The 19,111-nt window shown below is 36.6% G+C and overlaps 1 protein-coding gene across 1 annotated transcript in view; it reads right to left on the reverse strand.

Moving 5' to 3' along the window:
• The window catches only part of THOC1 (THO complex subunit 1), a 51,856-nt gene that overhangs the window by 25,857 nt on the left and 6,888 nt on the right, over positions 1–19,111 (reverse strand). Inside the window, exons 5-11 of the mRNA XM_050767639.1 lie at positions 18,131–18,249; positions 17,633–17,681; positions 17,129–17,224; positions 14,200–14,282; positions 12,486–12,559; positions 7,842–7,950; positions 6,363–6,494 (exon numbers count right to left, since the gene is read on the reverse strand). Coding sequence (XP_050623596.1) covers positions 6,363–6,494; positions 7,842–7,950; positions 12,486–12,559; positions 14,200–14,282; positions 17,129–17,224; positions 17,633–17,681; positions 18,131–18,249 — 662 coding nt within the window. The remainder of the gene's footprint in view (positions 1–6,362; positions 6,495–7,841; positions 7,951–12,485; positions 12,560–14,199; positions 14,283–17,128; positions 17,225–17,632; positions 17,682–18,130; positions 18,250–19,111) is intronic.

A 19,111-nucleotide genomic window follows, 5' to 3' on the forward strand; every position in this document is an offset into this window, starting at 1 on the left:
TAAATATGACTTCGTTATGCTTTTGTGTAATCATGACTATACACTGTTGTAAACATAATAAGAGTTCTCATTTCTAGAGGACCTAAAATTTGTAATGGTCTTTCTGTTATAGTCAGTATTAATTTCTATTACTTTGGCTAATAAGAAGGTTGGGCGGCTTCTCACTCTCTCTCTGCTCTTTATCTTATCAAATAACTAGTCTCCTCTGCTAAGTCTTTCAGCCTTTGCCTCTCTTCAAGATTAGGCTCCAAATTCAGAGCCTACTTTGGCAGTACACCTTCTGCACCCTAACTGCCTTTAGTCTTTCCTAGAGGGCTGCTACTTGGTAGCATCAATCACTTTACTTTCTTATCTTGCTTGTATAACCATGGCTTGACTCACACACAGAGGTTATTCTAAAAATAACAATGGCCGAGTATACTCTAAGTTTTCTAATATGCTCAATGATATTTAAAGAGCTGTTCTATTTGTCAGGACCACAGAGTTCAAAAATGTCAGAACAGAGGGTAGTTCATGCCTTCCGCCCTGAGGACCATTACAAGTCAATTTTATTTATATTAAAAAATGTCAATCATATGAAAAGGTTTTATCTATAGTATTTATCTTTACAGGATGAGTGAAAGCATATGCTAAGACTGACACAACTGTCAGCAAAAGACTTCTAAAGCAGTGATCCCCAACCTTTTTGGCACCAGGGACTGGTTCCATGGAAGACAATTTTTCCACAGACCAGGGGTTATGGGGTAGAGGGAATGGTTTCAGGATGATTCAAGTGCATTACATTTATTGTGCACTTCATTTCTATTATTATTATATTGTAATATATAATGAAATACATATACAGCTCACCATAATGTAGAATCAGTGGGAGCCCTGGGCTTGCTTTCCTGCAACTAGAAGGTCCCATCTGGGGGTGATGAGAGACAGTGACAGATCATCGGGCATTAGATTCTCATAAGGAGCACACAACCTAGATCTCTCATGATCAGTTTACAATAGGGTTCATGTTACTATGGGAATCTAATGCTGCTGCTCATCTGATAGGAAGCGGAGCTCAGGTGGTAATATGAGTGATGGAGAGCAGTTGTAAATACAGATGAAGCTTCACTTGCTTGCCCACCACTCACCTCCTGCTGTGCAGCCCTGTTCCAGAGCTATCTAAAAGCCTCCCATACCAAAAACAACTAATGAGATTAAAAGAAAAATTGTAGGATAGTGGTTAGCCTGCCCACTTGTTAACAGCAGGGTCTTGCTTCTGCCTTCATTTGCTCCTAGCTAAGCTATAGTATATCTTATAGGAGACCTATCTTAGCCTTTACTACATAAAGATTCAACCTCTCAAATGGACATAAAAACTATAAAACATTTAAGGCAGAATGACTGTATGGATAGTTTCTTACTGCCAGGAACTTTTTTTAAAAAAATGACCAAAAGTCCTAACTAGAGGCCTCTTCACGCAATGCAAAGACCAAGCAAAATTGTGAATTTTCTTTTCTCCATGAAAAAGAATGGCCTAATGACCACACTAGGGTCAACAGTACATGACTGTGGGTAACCTCACCCTGGTAACTGCTAGCCACTGAGTATTCCATCTGATCATTCTGGTCATTGAGTCTCAGATGGAAAGCGAGAAGCGTATTATTCTAAAGGACTGGGTAACCCTAAAGCCTATATCTAGTTAGTGTTGTTATACTCTTTCTGTGATAACTTAAAAGATCCAAAAATATATTCCTTTAACCATCATGGTAATACTCATGGTACTTAAATGTTTTGAAATGTTGTTTTACTTTTACATGCTACATAGTACGGAGGGAGGAATCCCTATAATACCAGTGCCTTTTATTTGGTATAAGTTGAACAATTAGAGGTAAAATCCTCCCTTAAAATTTCTGAGTATGACCTTGAACTAACCTTAAAGAACAGATACTTTTCCACTCCATTAAAAAATAAACAACCCAGGTATCTCAGCACTACATTTAGCAAGTAGTATCCCTGAATTATTTTGCTCTGCTAACAAGGGAACTATACTGTTGGGCATTAGTATTTACAATCACACTCTAGGTAGCACAAAAATGTGGCACTTTGTTTCTAGGGGAAACTTCTGTCTTTAAGGAAGGAAGATACGATAATTTACAAAGACACCCATTTTATTTGTAGAACCTCTGCCTACCTGTAGTTGCCACATAACTGGCCTATCTCCAACTATAAAGTTTATATCATCTGGCTGGGCGTAGTGGCTCACGCCTGTAATCCCTGCACTTTCGAAGGCTGAGGCAGGCAGATCACCTGAGGTTGGGAGTTCGAGACCAGCCTGGCCAACATGGCAAAAAAACTTGTCTCTATTAAAAAATACAAAAATTGGCAAGGCGTGGTGTCGGGTGCCTATAATCCCAGCTACTCAGGAGGCTGAGGCACAATAATCGCTTGAACCCAGGATGTAGAAGTTGCAGTGGGCCAAAAAAAAGTGTCTCAAAAAAAAAACACTTTATATCAAACTTGCCAAGTATTATTTCCGGACTATCCCTGAGGAAAAGTCTGACCAGATTCATGTAACAAAACACAATGCTTCTGGATAATAATATTCCCATTGGATGGGGTCACAGGCTCTATTACAGAGATGAAAGATCTAACCTTGTAATGATAAGCACTTTTCTAAACCTATTCACCAGTGAAATGATAGGCTATAGAATTATGCTCCAAATAATCACAGCTTTAGATTTCACTTTAGCTAGCTCTTACTGGCAAGGAATACAGCACCTGTATCCCTGAAAAATCCAGACCTTTCCCATGACTTACCAAATCTATATCAGAAGTTGAAAGTAACATCAGGCCCAAAACTAGCGTATATTTAGGTGTGAAGGCCTTTTTGGGAATCCTAGTATACCACATAAGGTATAGAGATGCTGGAAGGCTTCTTTCAGTGCAGCAGTAAAGCTTACAAAATGTTGCATATTTTTCATGATATAGGTAACGCATTACAAATATTTTCACTTGTATATTAAGTAGTAAACACTAAAAATACACCAAAAAATATGAAGAATGTACAAGGAGGACTGTAAATTTAAGATAAAGTTGTTGCTCAAGGGGCAACAAAGGGAAATGAAGATGCAAAACATTATATGTCTCACATTCTCTTTGGTACTATTTTGTGCCTTTTTCTTATTCCTATGGTAAGTTTTAAGCTTCTCAAAGCTGGTTTTACCTTCCTCGTGGTATTAATTAATGAAATTTCAGAGCTTAATCCTGAAAGTTCATGTTCTAACTGCTGGTGAAAGCAAGTTTACAAAGATTCATAAAAGGAGAGATACTATTAGAAAGCCAAGTGTGATAAAGTGAATGGAGAATTATATAAAAGCATCAATCCCATATTCCAATGTGGAGATTTCTCTGAAAATGTTTAATCCTGCTGTTTTTCATTATTAAAATGTCTTTAGAAATGCTATTTGTTCGGGAGGCGGAGGCAGGAGAATCGCTTGAACCCAGGTGGCAGAGGTTGCAGTGAGCCAAGACCGCGCCATTGCACTCCAGCCTGGGCGACAAAGTGAAACTCCGTCTCAAAAAAAAAAAAAAAAAAAAAAAAAAACTATTAAGACATCCAGATTTTTGAAATAGCTATCATGTCCTGAGAAATGTGGACCTGTAAGTCTTAAAAGTATACAGGTCTTACTGGTTGTTTTATTTTGTAACTTTTTTGCCCTGATAATATTAAACTGACACCTCTGCATTCTAAAAAGTAGATAACCTTGGGAAGTTTCTCTGTTAAGCAAGAAGAGCTTTGGGATTTTCCTCTCCTCTTCCACATAAGGTAGAATAAAACCTTTGAATTCTTTAGTCAACCAAAAGGTTTCTATATTTGTTTCATTTAAATTAACAAATATAGCTGGAGTTTTAAAAATCCAATCTGATAAAGTCTTATTAGGTAAATTAAATCAGTTTATACTTGTTATTACTGACATATTTCTCCCCTCCTTTCTCTTCCTTTTTCCTTCCCTTTCTGCCATTTGCCGGATTTATAAAGTAGCCTAGGTTCCTCCCTGCCTCCCTTTGATCTCTGCTCTTTGAGAGCAACAAGTTGGTTTTCTTTTGGTGGTTACCCTTTTAATATACATGAAAAGGAATATTCAGTATTCCTTTCCTACGCCTGAAGATTACAAGGACTGCCATAATTTTAAATTACTCACGAAACATCTCTGCTTTCCCCTTCCATATTATTACTGTCATCTAGTTAAGTTCCACGTTAATAAAACTTTTTAATCAAAAAAATTTTAAATCATTCATGACTTTTTTGTGTTTATAGTCAATAGTAAATTTACTGTCATATTTTTTAATTTTTGTGCTCACCGTTGCCTTCTGTATCCCACTCCATTCTTATGGGTTCAATTTCCTTCCTCCTGAAGAACATCTTTGAGTAGTTTTTTTCAAAATGAGGGTCACTGAGTGGTAAGTTATCCTGGTCTTTAAACAAAAATGTCTTTCTTTCATCGGCAGTCTTGGGTATATTTAACTTGGTATAAAATTCTAGATTCAATGCCATTTTTCTTTCAGCACTTTAGTATTTCTCTACCGTCTTCTGGTATTAATGGTTGATATCTGTTAGAAATCTGCTAACAGTCAAACCGCTGTACCTTCCCAGTATATCTGTCTTTCTTATCCCTTAGTGGTTTTTAGGTTTTCTCTGAATGCCCACAGTTATGGCATGAGGTACTGAAGAGTAGATTTATCTTTCTTTATCCTGCTTGGCAGTTGTGGCATACTTTTAAGCTGAGGATTTGAGATTTCCTTCAATTCTTTGCAATCCAGTTTCTCTACCATTCCCTCCATTTTCTTCTTTGGAAATCCTACTAGACAGATGTTGGAAATTCCCAATCTATTCACCATGGCTTTTAACTGCTCCTTCACTTAAAAAAAAAAAAAAAAAACTGTGCTGTTTGCTGGATGAAGTTCTCATCACCTTCTTCAGTTCACTAGTTCTTTGTTCATCTATGTCCAGTGTATAGTTTAATTCTGTGTGCTGAGTTTTGGTTTCAATGATTATATTTTTCATTTCCAAGACTCCTGATTAGTTGTGTTGACTGTCCTACTTCATTTCAGCCTGCTTCTGTTTCATGATTTCTTGTTCCTTTTCAATGGATTAAGTTATCAATTATCTTTTTGAGTATCCAAAACATATATGAAGTCTTGGTCAGGCTATATATTTCATCTGGAATAAATATACGTCTATCCCAAGAGTTGATTTTGCTGGTGATCCTTCTTAGCATTAGATTTATGGATTTTGGAATTTTAATTTATCAGAGTTTTGAACAGGAGCCTTTTCTTTTGGGATGTTTGTTTACTTCCTTTCCCCTCCCTCTCTGTATACATCCTTCCCTTTCTAGCAGTTCTGCATCTGCTTCTACCAGGGCCCCTGAGTCCAAAAGTCTAGAATAAGTCTTATGATGACTTCTTAGAGCAGCTGCTTCATAAGTATACTCAGCATATCACATATCTGGTCACTGAGCAAGCAGATGGACACAAAGCTGTCTTTGTTATCCCTAGGCTCACAACTTCCTATAAAACCATAGCCCTTGGCAGAAGACTGGCAATCTTTTTTCTTAGTTTCTTTCCAAAAGTGGATAAAAGTTCCACCCTAGTCCTTGGCTTCAAGAAGCGAAACTGGCTCTGGCCCCTTGTCCCACATGGTGCACATTTAGTCTCTGTTACTTGTAGCCAAATTCCTGGACACCACCACCTGCCTTGGATAGAGAGTCCAGCAGGCCCAGGCTGCAGTTTTGCTCACTACTTGGCATTTCTGGTCCATGAAGATATTTATCTTGTTTGTGGAAGCCCAGCCTTGTCTCTTTTGTTTTCTTGTTTATATTTTACCCGTCATTGCTATGTGTTTGGAGCAAAGGGAGTGAGTCGAAACATAAACTCAATGTGCCATCTTGACTAGAAACTTTACATCATCTTGTAGCATTATATTTGAACAAAATTTACTTTTTAAAATGTATAAATAAGATTAACAAGGAACTTTTAAACCCCTTACTTGTACCTAAATAATAATTATGAAATATTATTTTCATATACAAATTAAATCCTAACTTGACGTTTAAAATATATAGACATGAAAGTAATTAAACTGCATTTATTCCAAAATTAGTCTACAAAACAGACTTAATGTAGAATTACTTTCACCTTTGAAATCAAATTAGTCCTACTTGTGAAAGGAAGAAATGGGACTTTCAAAGTAACATTAATCAGCTTTAACCCAAAGTAAAAATAGGAAACATTTCTATTCAATTTAAGTTAGAAAGGCTGTCAGCTAAACAGAAATAAAACAAGACCATTTCTTATTATGCTTAGTGAGAAAGAAAAACTTATACCTTTTCACTTGTTAAAAATTTTGCAAAATATACATGCTCTCCTCCTGTTTTCAATTCTTCCATCTTTTTTCTTGAGGCCTGAGTATCATCTAATTTATAACTCTTAAAAACAGCTAAAACTTCTTCAGAATACTGCAAAATAAAAATGTTAGTTTTATTCGACATTGTTACCCAAATTTGTTTAGTGCTTTTCTGCATCAAAATGTCTAGAATTTACTCTCAATCATGTATGTATATTGTATATTGTAAGGCACACTAACAATAAAAATTATGGGAATAAAAACTATTGTGGATATTTCACTTGTTGTAAAAGTAGGAACAAGTTCCCTACTCCTAAAGAAATGCGATTTCTTGGCCAGTCGCGGTGGCTCATGCCTGTAATCCCAGCACTTTGGGAGGCTGAGGTGGGCAGGTAACTTGAGATCAGGAGTTTGAGACAAGCCTGGCCAACATGGTGAAACCCTGTCTCAACTAAAAACACAAAAATTAGCCGGGCACCTGTAGTCCCAGCTACTCGGGAGACTGAGGCTAAAGGATCCCTTGAACCTGGGAGGCTCCGTCTCCAAAAAAAAAGAAATATGATTTAAGAAGTTTGTGTAAGGGACAAACAGAGAAGGGAACACTTTTAAGAGTGTATAGGAATTTACCAGTGAAATTGTTTAACTACCTGTAGAAACTCTTATGTATTTCTTGTGCTAAAGACTGAGCAAATAAATTCCATCAAATTCTGTTCAGTTAGAAGACAATTTCAGATTATTTCTCACTAACCACTTAATCTGAATTTGGATGGTGCTGCCCCCACAAAAAATTGCATACAAAACAAAAACTATTAAAAATAACATAACACACACCACGCTACTTTGAGAACTACCTACTTATCTTATATTTTGATTACAACAAAAAAGGATAACTGATCTTTAAGTAGCCAAGAAAAATATAAAAAATTCTTCTAAAACAGGATTGGCAAACTTCTTCCATAAAGGACCAGAGAGTAATTATTTCAGGCTTTGTGGCCTTTATAGTCTCAGTTGCAACTACTCAGCTGTGCCATTATAGTGCAAAAACAGCCACAGGTAAGTGGAGGTCATGGTAGTATTCCAATAAACCTTTGTTTACAAGCAGTAGGTCAGATCTGGCCCAGGGCCATGACTTGAGGACTTCTGTTTCAACAAGACAGCTAAAATAATTTTGTACAAAGACAGAATATATTCTGCAAAATATCATCAATTTATGTTGATAACACTCATTATATTCCAAAAAAGCAAGGCTGTAATGACTTTTAAATATCCGATTCTTACACACTACTTCACAATAATAGTGGTTTAAATATTAATTTGTAATTTAGCTTGTTATGAAATTAGTATAAAAATGTAAGAGGTAGAATAAAATAGTGAAAAGTATGTTAGACAAGGGTAAGTTTTAGCTCTATCACTGGCTATAAAATACTAGGCTTCTGACAGTCTGTCACTGGCAACTCACCTTGAGAAAAGTTTTCCATGAAATCTTCTCATAGCATTGCACGGGGTTCCTGAAGTAATCCTGAAGTGACCAGAATTTTCGATACAGGTTGTAATCAATTGGAATAGAGCTAATAAAATAAATGTTACATTACATAAATCATTTAAATTCTTTTACAAATATCTAAATATTCTTAGCTTTGGTCACAAACCATTTTCAGAAGCTAATGAAAGTTATCAGAAAAGTACACATTCACAAATACTTATATAAACTTTTACAAATCATTTTAGGGAACTCACAGACCCCAACAGACTCTCTTTATCTACACTGGTGGAGCCCCTGAATTTTGGTAGGACACATGGTTATTCAGAATTAAAGATTATGTTTCCCAACCAATCTTGCTGCTAGTATGATCATGTGATTAAATTCTGGCCAATCAGTTGGGAGCAGAAGTCATATGTGCAACTTTTGGGCCATATTTTATCACTGGCCTTTTCCTCTTCCTGCTGGCTAGAATGTAGATGTGAGAGTGAGCCACCCTGCACTACAGGAAAAACGGCAAACACCAAGAGATGATAGAAGAAGAAGGTAGAAGAAACCAGGGTCTAGGCAATCTCACTGAGCAGCGCTCCCTTACCAGCCTTGGACTGCCTGCTTCTAGACTTCGATATGAGGGGGAAAAAATCAACTTTTATGTTGTTTAAACCGATGTTAATCTGAATCTATGTTAACAGTCACTAACTAATAATATATCCTAAGAAGCATTAGTATGAGATAAACATATATGGAACATATCAAGTTAGCATCACAAAAATAAGCCCTTTCTCTAGTGACTTTATTATGGCACTACTAATTCAACTTCTAATCTTGATATGTCACAAATCTACAGTGTCAATACATATTCTTTTAATTTTTTTTTTGTTTTTAAAGGAGTCTCACTGTTGCCCAGGCTGGAGTAGGGGGCAGTGGTGTGATCTTGGCTCACTGCAAGCTCTGCCTCCCGGGTTCAAGCAATTGTCCTGCCTCAGCCTCCTGAGTAGCTGGGACTACAGGTGCCCACCACCACGCCCAGCTGATTTTTTGTATTTTTAGTAGAGACAGGGTTTCATCATGTTAGCCAGGATGGTCTCAAGCTCCTGACTTCGTGATCCGCCCACCTCAGCCTCCCAAAGTGCTAGGATTACAGGCGTGAGCCACTGTGCGGCCTATTCTTTTAATTTTTAAAACAGCTAATATCTGATAAATGGCTAGTATGTGAGGCACGTGAAAATCAACAGTGAAGAACACTGACAACTTTTAACTAACCAAAATCTAAATCTAGTTCTTGCCAAAGCTTTCATCAAGAATTAGTAGTATCTGAAAGAATCTAATGGGCAGGTTTACTTTCACTCTTCCTAAACTTTTCCCTAGTAACAACTCGGAAAGTAGGAAAACAATGATCTGCACATTAACTTCTCTCTATAATTAAAGCAGCTTAACTGATTTACAACAATAAGATTATACCTCTGGGTTTTCTATGAATTGGGTTTTTTAAAAAAAAGCCACAGCCTGGGCGTGGTGGTTCATGCCTGTAATCCCAGCACTTTGAGAGGCTGAGGCGGGCGGATCACGAGGTCAGGAGTTCGAGACCAGCCTGATCAATATGATGAAACCCCATCTCTACTAAAAATACAAAAACTACCCAGGCGTGGTAGTGCGTGCCTGTAATCCCAGCTTCTCAGGAGGCTGAGGCAGAAGAACCACTTGAACCCAGGAGGTAGAGCTTGCAGTGAGCTGAGACTGCGGCACTGTACTCCAGCCTGGGTGACAGAGCGAGACTCCGTCTCAAAAAACAAACAAACCAAAAACAAAACAAAACAAAACAAAAAGCCACAAAAAGAACATTACCTAAAACATTAAATAGAGAAAAGAAACAGCACTATATAAATTATTTACATCCATGAAAGAACAAGAACCAGTATTTGTATAGTTCCACATTTGATAAAGAATGTTTTTGAAGTGCCTGTGCACACACACACACTAACAAAATGTTACTCAGTTACAACATGTAAGATTGAATATAATACCTCTTGAAATGTAGTACCAGGAAAGTTTGTCTCTTAAAAATGGGGCTAGTTCTAACAGAGAATGAGAATCACGCAACCATTATATGTCCCTTTTGTCTCAATTGATAAGAACTTCACATCTAATTTAATGCTTGATACCAATAACAATGTTATTCCAAGTTGCTAATTACCATCTCCTACCTGTAAAGGCTTTTGATCTCTTCCCTTTTATCTTTAATTGGCTTGGTGGGTATCTGAGGCGTCTCACAGAATAAATTTTGAAGTTGTGTTAAATATTACTGTTAGGCAGTTTTTATAGTTGAGGCATTAATATATTTTTTAAAACTTAAAGTCCCCTCTCCTAGATGCTGTCCCTTGCTCTTTTCCTTCACAGCTGAATAAAATTCTTCAGAGTTGTCTATACTCCATGTCACCACTTCATTACCTTCCCATTCACTCTTCAGCCCACTTGCAATTTGCCTTCCACCTTCACCACTCTACAGAAACTTCTGAATTTTCTGTTTATCCACACAAAGCAAATGTAACCATTTATTGTATTTGCAAATAATAACAAATCAGAGACCCAGTTACTATGTAAAATAGAATGTCTTGTAACTATTTTAACCAAAATACTCTGGAAAATTTGATAAAGTTTTTAAAATGTTGAGCTATTTTATAGGATGTTACACATTGAAATTTCTTAACAAAATGTTTACTGGTGTATTTCAGCCAAATCTGAATGGACTTCATATTGTAGGTACATGGGTAATGTGCTCCGTTTTGTAAATTACAGTGCCTAAGACCATCTGCTGTTTACAAAGTAATTCCTCATATATTTTCTCCCTCTATTCAACATTAGTGACTGTGACAGAGAGAGGCAGCTGAGTGTTAAGTCTTATTTAAGGGATTTACAAACATAACCAATAGGGATGAACTGTCTATACAGTCTTAGGCAAAATCTAATTAGACAAAACTGCATTGGTCGGTGTCTTTGGGGCCATTTACACTTCAGGTGACTCATTATCTTGTAGCCTACTAACTTGCCCCAGAGCCCTGATGTTGCTCAGGCCAGACCCTAAAGCCTATTCCATCCATGCATAATGAATAAATATGTCTCTAAAAAAAAAAATAACGATAACAAATAATAGCTACTAGACACTGAATAGACAATATTCTAAGTGCTTTACACTTACCACTACATATAAACAGTTAGTGCCTTAATAGACTATTTCTGATCATCGTCTTATTTAATCCTCTTAACTGTAGAGTGTAGGTGGCATTACTACATTTTAAAGATGTTGAAACATGACTAGGAAGTATTGGAGTTAAGCTTGGAGCCACACCACTTCTAATGTTTCTTCTGGAGATGTGTTTGAATTTGAAATCTGGGATGCCAGAAACACAGGGCAGATACAGGAATCCCATCTTGATCTTCTAAACAGTAATGGAAATTCTTTCAATTATAACTAATGACTCTCATCATCTCAGACACCTGGAAGAGTGCCAGTGAAGGAAAATTTTCCTTAATACCTTCTCTTTTCTCTTGCTTATTGCTTCTAAGCCAGCGCTAGGAAGAAATTATGGCAGGTCTTCAAATAATGATGTTTCCTTCAATATTGCTTTATTGTAACGTTGATGAGGGGAAAAAAAATGGATTCCTGGCTGGGGCCATGGTCTATGTGAAGTTTGTGTATTCTCCCTATGTCTCTGTGGGTTTTCTCTAGGTAGTCAGATTCCCTCCTCCATTCCAAAGAGGTGTACATGAAAATAACTGGCATGTCTAAATGGTTCCAGGATGAGTGAGTGTGGGTGTGTGGGTATACACACCATGAGCGGATGGCGTCCTGTACAGGGTTGGTTCCCGCCCTGCGCTCTGAGTTGCTGTGACAGGCTCTGGCCACCCGCAACCTTAAACTGGAATAACTAGGCAAATAATTATCTTACTTGTTTTTATTAATCTTTCTCAAATGCATGTATAGCTCACATTTATTCAATGTTTAATAACAGAAGCATTTTCATCTTTATCTAGGAGATTGGTGATTGTTTTTGTGACTAGAAATAGGCCATAGGAACCTAACTTTTGTTTATTAGCCTATGGGGAAAATTGGTTTCATTATACATCGTTTCACTTAATGTTGCAGTTTCTAGAACCTATCTATGCCACTGAGGATTGCTTCTGGAAAGAAAGCACAGGGCTATAGAGGAGGAGATAAGAAACAGTTTTAAGAGCAAGGGGAGAGAAGGTGGAAAGGCTTCTTAACCTGCCTATTTCATTCAAAGTTGGCCCAATACACACAGGCACTGGGTCCACAAGTTTAATAGAAGGGATTAAGGGGAGGAGCTCCCACGGCTGCCTGTGGTTGGCTTTTCAAATGCTGGGATGATGCATAGGGTAGGCTATATAAACAATGAACTGTCTGTACTTAATATAGAAACCAGCGGATAAAGCCCGTTAGTGATTTAGGATTTATTATTTTAAGTAATATGCATGAAAATTACAAATGAAAGAAATTTCTTATAATTTCTTTCCTCCTTGCCTATATCCTCACCCCAGAGAGGATACTCAATAAATTAAGAGATTACCTCTGTAAGTCAAAAAGCTTAAGCTCTGAAAACTCACCACGTTGTTGGAGCTTCCTCATCTCCCATTTCACCTTCTTCTACATCCATTCCTTCTTCTCTATCTTCAGTGTGCTACATTGAAAAAAAATGTATAGCCTGTCATGAAGCAGTCATCAGACAGGAGATAAATACTAGAATAATAGGTCAGCTACACATTCCTAGGCAACCCCCAGTTAGAGAAGTCTAGTCACTAACTATCTAGACCTATAGTTAATCTGTAAGGCAATCAGAATTTTACCTGACGGACAGAAGAACTCAAGAGCAGTATGACAATGATATAACACAATCATGAAGACAGTAGAAAGTTTCAAATTTGCATTTCTAAACATAATCAATAGATTCCCTCTGGGAATAAAGGCCTAAATGTTTTGGAAACGCACAAAGACAGTTCAACAATAAAATGAGCAAATAGCATGAATAGGTAATTCACAGAAGAAAAATAAATCCCAATCAACATATAAGAAGTTCCTTAACACCAATAATGATCAACAAAATGTAATTAAAACTAAGAAGACTTATTTTTCAAATATATACATCAATTAAGCCAATATTTTAAAAAAATTGATAATTCACACTGTTGGGGTGAGGCTGTGGGGAAAAAGGGAAGGCATTCTCCATGTGCCACTGGTGGCTGTATAAATTGGTATAACCTCTTTGAGAAGTAACCAGGAAATAGCTATTGAAATATGAAATATGCATATATTTTAACCCAGTAATTTTACTTACTGGAATTTATCCTAAAAAGACATCTGCATAATTGATGTAGATGATGCAGACTGATGCAATATTATACACTACCTGGACACTAACTTTTTTTTTCACTATCAGACATAATCTAAATGCCCACAGGCAGAGAAATGTGATATATCCACTCTGATATATCCATTTACCAAGGGCCATTTAAAAATGAAGATAAATCTAAATCTTAAAGGAAGAAAGTGAATTTCAGAATAGTATGAATGACCTCATTTTGGAGAAAAACAACATGTTTGTACATATACCCAAAAAGTCCTGGTATGGTGAGACACAGAATGCTATGAGTGGTTACAGAAATAATAAAAATTTATAGAAAAAATACATATTCTGCAAAAAATAACCCAACGTTTAAAACAGAAAGTACATCTATTCTATAATCTACCTTATGATTAACACTATCAAAACAGAAAGTACAGCTACTTCGTTAATCCACTTTAATAGAAAGCTATGCCACAATCTACCATGGTCTCCCTTGGATTACAGAATAACTGTACAGTCTATTTTAAACACTGCTTGAATTTTTTACATACAAAACATTATTTCTGTAAGTTGGAAATAAAGTCAAAAGTTTTTAAATTTTTGATGACTTATAGGCTCGTTTATATGATTTTTTTTTTTTTTTTTTTTTTTTTTTGAGGCAGGGCCTCCCTCTGTCACCCAGGCTGGAGTATAGTGGCATGATCAAGGCTCACTGCAGCTTGACCTCCCTGGGCTCAGGTGATTCGCCCACCTCAGCCTCTCAGGTATGCTCTGCTAATTGTACTTCTTTTATAGAAATGGGGATTTGCCATGTTGCCCAGGCTGGTCTTGAACTCTTATGCTCAAGTGATCTGCCCATCTCAGCCTCCCAAAGTGCTGGGATTACAAGTGTGAGCCACTGTGCCTGGCCCCACATAAGTTATCTTAATAACAAACCTGTAAATACGTTATCTGAGAAGGTTTCAAATCAGCCTCACCTTCTGACCCAGGGTGCTTTCCTGCTCATTGGTATTGAAAACAGTGACATTTTCCAGATTAAACTGACTCTGTAAGTTAAGACCTAGTAAAAAAAAAAAAAAACCAAAGAAGATTCAAAGCAAGTCCAGTGACACCTAAACTTACGTACGAATGTAACTTGTGTCATAATCAAAACTACAAAATGCTAAATCCATAATTAAAGAGCAGTCAAAATGAACACATTTGATTTTCAAATCCTTTCAAAACTTCATTTCTTAAAAGTACCTTTGGAGTATGGGCATACCTTGTTTTGTTGCTCTTCACAGTTTCTTGTTTTTTAAATAAATTGAATGGCAACCCTGTACCATGCAAGTCTATCAGCACCATTTTTCCAACAGCATATGCTCACTTCCTCTGTCACATTTTGGTAATTCTCACAATATTTCAAACTTTTTCATTATTATCATATCTGTTACGATGATCTGTGATCAGTGATCTTTGAGGTTAGCATTGTCATTGTTTTTTGCCACAGATTTGTTTTTTGCCACAAACTGCACCCATCTAAGACAGTAAACTTTTTTTCTTTCTTTTTTGGACAGCGACTCACTCCTGTCACCCAGGCTGCAGTGCAGTGGCATGATCATGGCTCACTGCAGGCTCAGCTTCCCAAGCTCAGATGATCCTCCCACTTCAGCCTCCAGAGTAGCTGGGACTACAGGCAAGCACCACCATGCTTGGCTAAATTTTTTTGTATTTTTAGTAAAGATGGGTTTTCGCCATGTTGCCCAAGCTGGTAAGACGGCAAATTTAATCAATAAATGCTGTGTGTGTTCTGACTGCTTCACTGACCAACTGTTCCCATGACTCTCTCTCCCCTTGGGTCTCCTTATTCCCTGAGACAAGACAATATTGAATTTAGGCCAACTAAGAACCCTACAATGGACTCTAAGTGTCAAGTAAAGGGAAGAGTCTCACATCTCTCACTTTAAATAAAAACCTAGAAATGATTAAGCTTAGTAATTAAAGCATATCAAAAGTCAAGACAGGCTGAAATTTCTCTTGTGCTTAACAGCCAAGTTGTGAATGCAAAGATAAAGTTCTTGAGGGAAGTTAAAAGTGCTACTCCAGTGAACATATGAATGATAAGAAAGCAAAACAGCCTTACTGCTGATACAGAGAAAGGCTAAGCGGTCTGGATAGACAAGCAAACTAGCCAGAGAAAAGCTTTAACTCTCTTCAATTCTGTGAAGGCTGAGAGGTGAGGACCACAGAAGAAAAGTATGAAGCTAGCAGAAATTGGTTTAAGAGGTTTAAAGAAAAAAGCCCTCTCTGTAACATAACAGTACAAGGTGAAGCAGCAACTACCAATGGAGAAGCTGCAGTAAGTTATCAGAAGATCTAGCTAAGAACATTGATGAAGGCGTCTACACTTAACAGATTTTTCAATGCAGATGAAACATTCTGATATTGGAAGATGCCGTCCAGGACTTTCATAGCTAGAGAGAAGTCACTGCCTGCCTTCAAGGAACAGGCTGACTTTCTTGTTAAGGGCTAACGCAGCTGGTGACTTTAAGTTGAAGCCAATGTTCATTTACCATTCTGAAAATCCTGGGGCTCCTGAGAATTATGCTAAATCTACTCTGCCTTGGGCTCCATCCATAAAGACAAACCCTGATGACAGCACATCTGTTTATAGCATGGTTTACTGAACATTTTAAGGCCACTGTTGAGACTTACTGCTCAGAAAAAAAAAGATCTCCTTTCACAATGTTATTGCTTATTCACAATGCACCTGGTCACCCAAGAGCTTTGATGGAGATGCACAAGGAAATTAATGTTGTTTTCATGCCTGCTAATACATCATCCATTTTGTAGCCAATGAATCAAAGGGTTATTTCAACTTTCAAGTCCTGTTATCTAAGAAATACATTTCATGAGGCTATAGCTACCATAGTGATTTTTTTTTCTTTCTTTCCTGAGACGGAGTCTCGCTCTGTCGCCCAGGCTGGAGTGCAGTGGCCGGATCTCAGCTCACTGCAAGCTCCACCTCCCGGGTTTACGCCATTCTCCTGCCTCAGCCTCCCAAGTAGCTGGGACTACAGGCGCCCGCCACCTCGCCTGGCTAGTTTTTTGTATTTTTTAGTAGAGACGGGGTTTCACCGGGTTAGCCAGGATGGTCTCGATCTCCTGACCTCATGATCTACATTTGAGAAGATGTGCTCATTGCTACTGGAGTATCACTACTTCTGCGGCCCTCTCAGAGACCAGAGCTAGGAAAGACATATGTGTATACTAACCATACTCAGGCACTACTGTAAGCTCTTCACGTGTTTTAATTCATTTAATCCTCACAACATATAAAATAGGTGGTATATTAGCCCAGCATTAAGAAAAAGAGAACTGAAGCAATGAGATATTAAAATCTCGCATATCTGAACCGACTGGGGAGGGGGAAGGCTCTGGAGAATAAGCAATGTCCCATTTCAGGAGCTACAGAGTGGTTATACAGTATTTGTTTCATTATTATTTGCTTTATGTACTTTTCTATATAAGCATTATATTTCACAATAAAAATCTGTTAAAAAAGAGAAATGAAAGGAAGTCTATATAGCTAAGTAGTCGTGACTGAGAGAGAAAATGGAAACACAAAAATAGGCATACATTACGAAATATAGATGTGACGGTTTATATCTACATGTTTCAGTATGATTCAACTGTACGTTAATAAGCTTTGAACTTAAAAGAATCCATGACTTTGTTTCAAGATTACCTGTATTATATACTAGGACTGCTATAACTATTTATAAGTAAAAGAAAATAAAGTGACAATTTCTATGATGTCTTTCAACTTTTTAGAACCATTTTTCTCATTATCATGACAGATTTTAATCTATTAAAAACTGGAAAAGATTTTCCTGCAGAAAACTCATTTAATGCATAAAAGCTTACCTGATTTCTCAGACAGTGGGAAAAGCCTGGCCAAAAAGAGCTGAATCCGTCCACAGAAGACTGTATTCTGGGATTTAGACAATCTTCTTAGGAGATCTAATGATATATGAAAATGAACGTTACACAGAAAAGATAATTCTATGTTTATTACAACCATACCTAAAAGTTTCTAAACCAGTTTGTCAAGAGTATTTTCCTAAAGCAGTAGTTCTTAAAATGGGGGCAGAAACCACTGCCACAAAAAAGTACTAGAAATTAGGAACAAAACAAGTTCAACATGACATGAAAAAGAAACTTTACTACATGTTTCTGACTTTCATTAAGTTTATGCCCAGAACAAAAACAGCTTAAAGTGAATGAGTTCTAATAAATCAGACTGTTAGTTAAAAATACAAATACCTAATCTATTTTTAAAATGTTATCACTGGTATTTAATTCAACCACATGTTTTTCTGGGCATATTTACATTTTAAAAAGCTATCATTTAATCACTCAATTACTTACCATTGCACATACGTAGTAAGTAATTTTTCCCAGCAGAATAGAATGTATTCTGAAATTAAGATGGAAATTATCACTCTTCTTCTGAACTTGTTACACATTCTTCAATAAGTTGCAGGAAGTAAAATATTAAAGAACACTAACATGCACTGAGAATCTACTATGCCACTTACACTTTTTTAAAGTAAATAACATTTTCAATGAAATGAAAATATTTTCAGATATAAGATAAGAAAACATGATACTGTTTTTAACATGTGAAAGTGTGAATTTTCAAGTTAGTTTTTATTACTCAAATTAAATCAAATTTTGTATTTCAAGTTTTTCTCCACACATGGTTTTTACTTGGCTCTCCCAAGAGAGCAGTATATAATTTTTTCATAGGCACAAACTTGTTGGCGATCAGCAATACTACAAATAATTTCTTTTTTTAAATCTACCCTCAGAACTCTGAATCTACAGAAATACAAAGTTAGCAGGAAAAGAAACTAAGGCACTTACTGATTTCCAAGTAGCAACATTTTTTTCCACAAAAGTGAATATTGTGTCACACTGATCCAAAGGAAGACAATCCAAAACATCTCCCAACAATACAAAAGGTGTAGATGCGGTACAAATACCTTCAAGTGGAGCACAAGCCAGTTTAAAAGTTTAAAAAAACATTAGAGTAAAACAGCCTATGAAAAATAATACTGAAGAATATCTTAAAAGGTACACTTTGTTACTCATAACAAAGTTTTAAAAGGACAAGAAGTGGAAGCAGCCTACAAGTCCCCAAACAGGACATATTTAAGTAATTTTTGATATGTGCACTCAGTAATGATGACAATAATTCTTGACAAGATCTAGAGCATTTACTATATGTCAGGCACACTAAGTACTTTACATATACTAACACATTTAATCCTTATAACCCTATGAAGTAGAGCATATCATTATTTGCATTTTATAGAATGGGAAAATTGAGACACAGAGAGGTTAAATAACTTGCCCAAGATCACAGAGCCAGTAAGTGGCAGAGCTGGGATACGAACCCAGGCAGTCTGGCTCCACAGTCTGTTTTCTTCACCACTAAGCTATTCAAAAGAATATAATGCAGCCAATTAAAAACGATGGTTATAACGACTATAATAACTTGGAAAAATGCTTAGGATATAATGCTAAGTGAAAAAGGCAGGATTCAAAATTGTATGTACATATGATTATCACAATAAAAAAATTCTTAAAAGACTATAGAAACTAAAACCATTATACCAGATGAATGGTTTTTAAAAGTAGAGGAATTATGAGTACTGTTTTCCCTTTTTCTCATTTCCAAATGTTTTGTAGTGTTGCTAAATTGTCTTTGTGATTTGAAAAGATTATCTTCAAAAAATAACAAGGTTTGATATTAACTATGATTTAACATTTAAAATAACAGTATTGTTTCAGGGGAAAGAATGGAAAAGTAGAAAGTTACTGTTTAAAGAACAACAAAATTAA

This window comes from Macaca thibetana, chromosome 18 (genome assembly GCF_024542745.1).
Source record: "Macaca thibetana thibetana isolate TM-01 chromosome 18, ASM2454274v1, whole genome shotgun sequence".
Lineage (NCBI taxonomy): Eukaryota > Metazoa > Chordata > Mammalia > Primates > Cercopithecidae > Macaca > Macaca thibetana.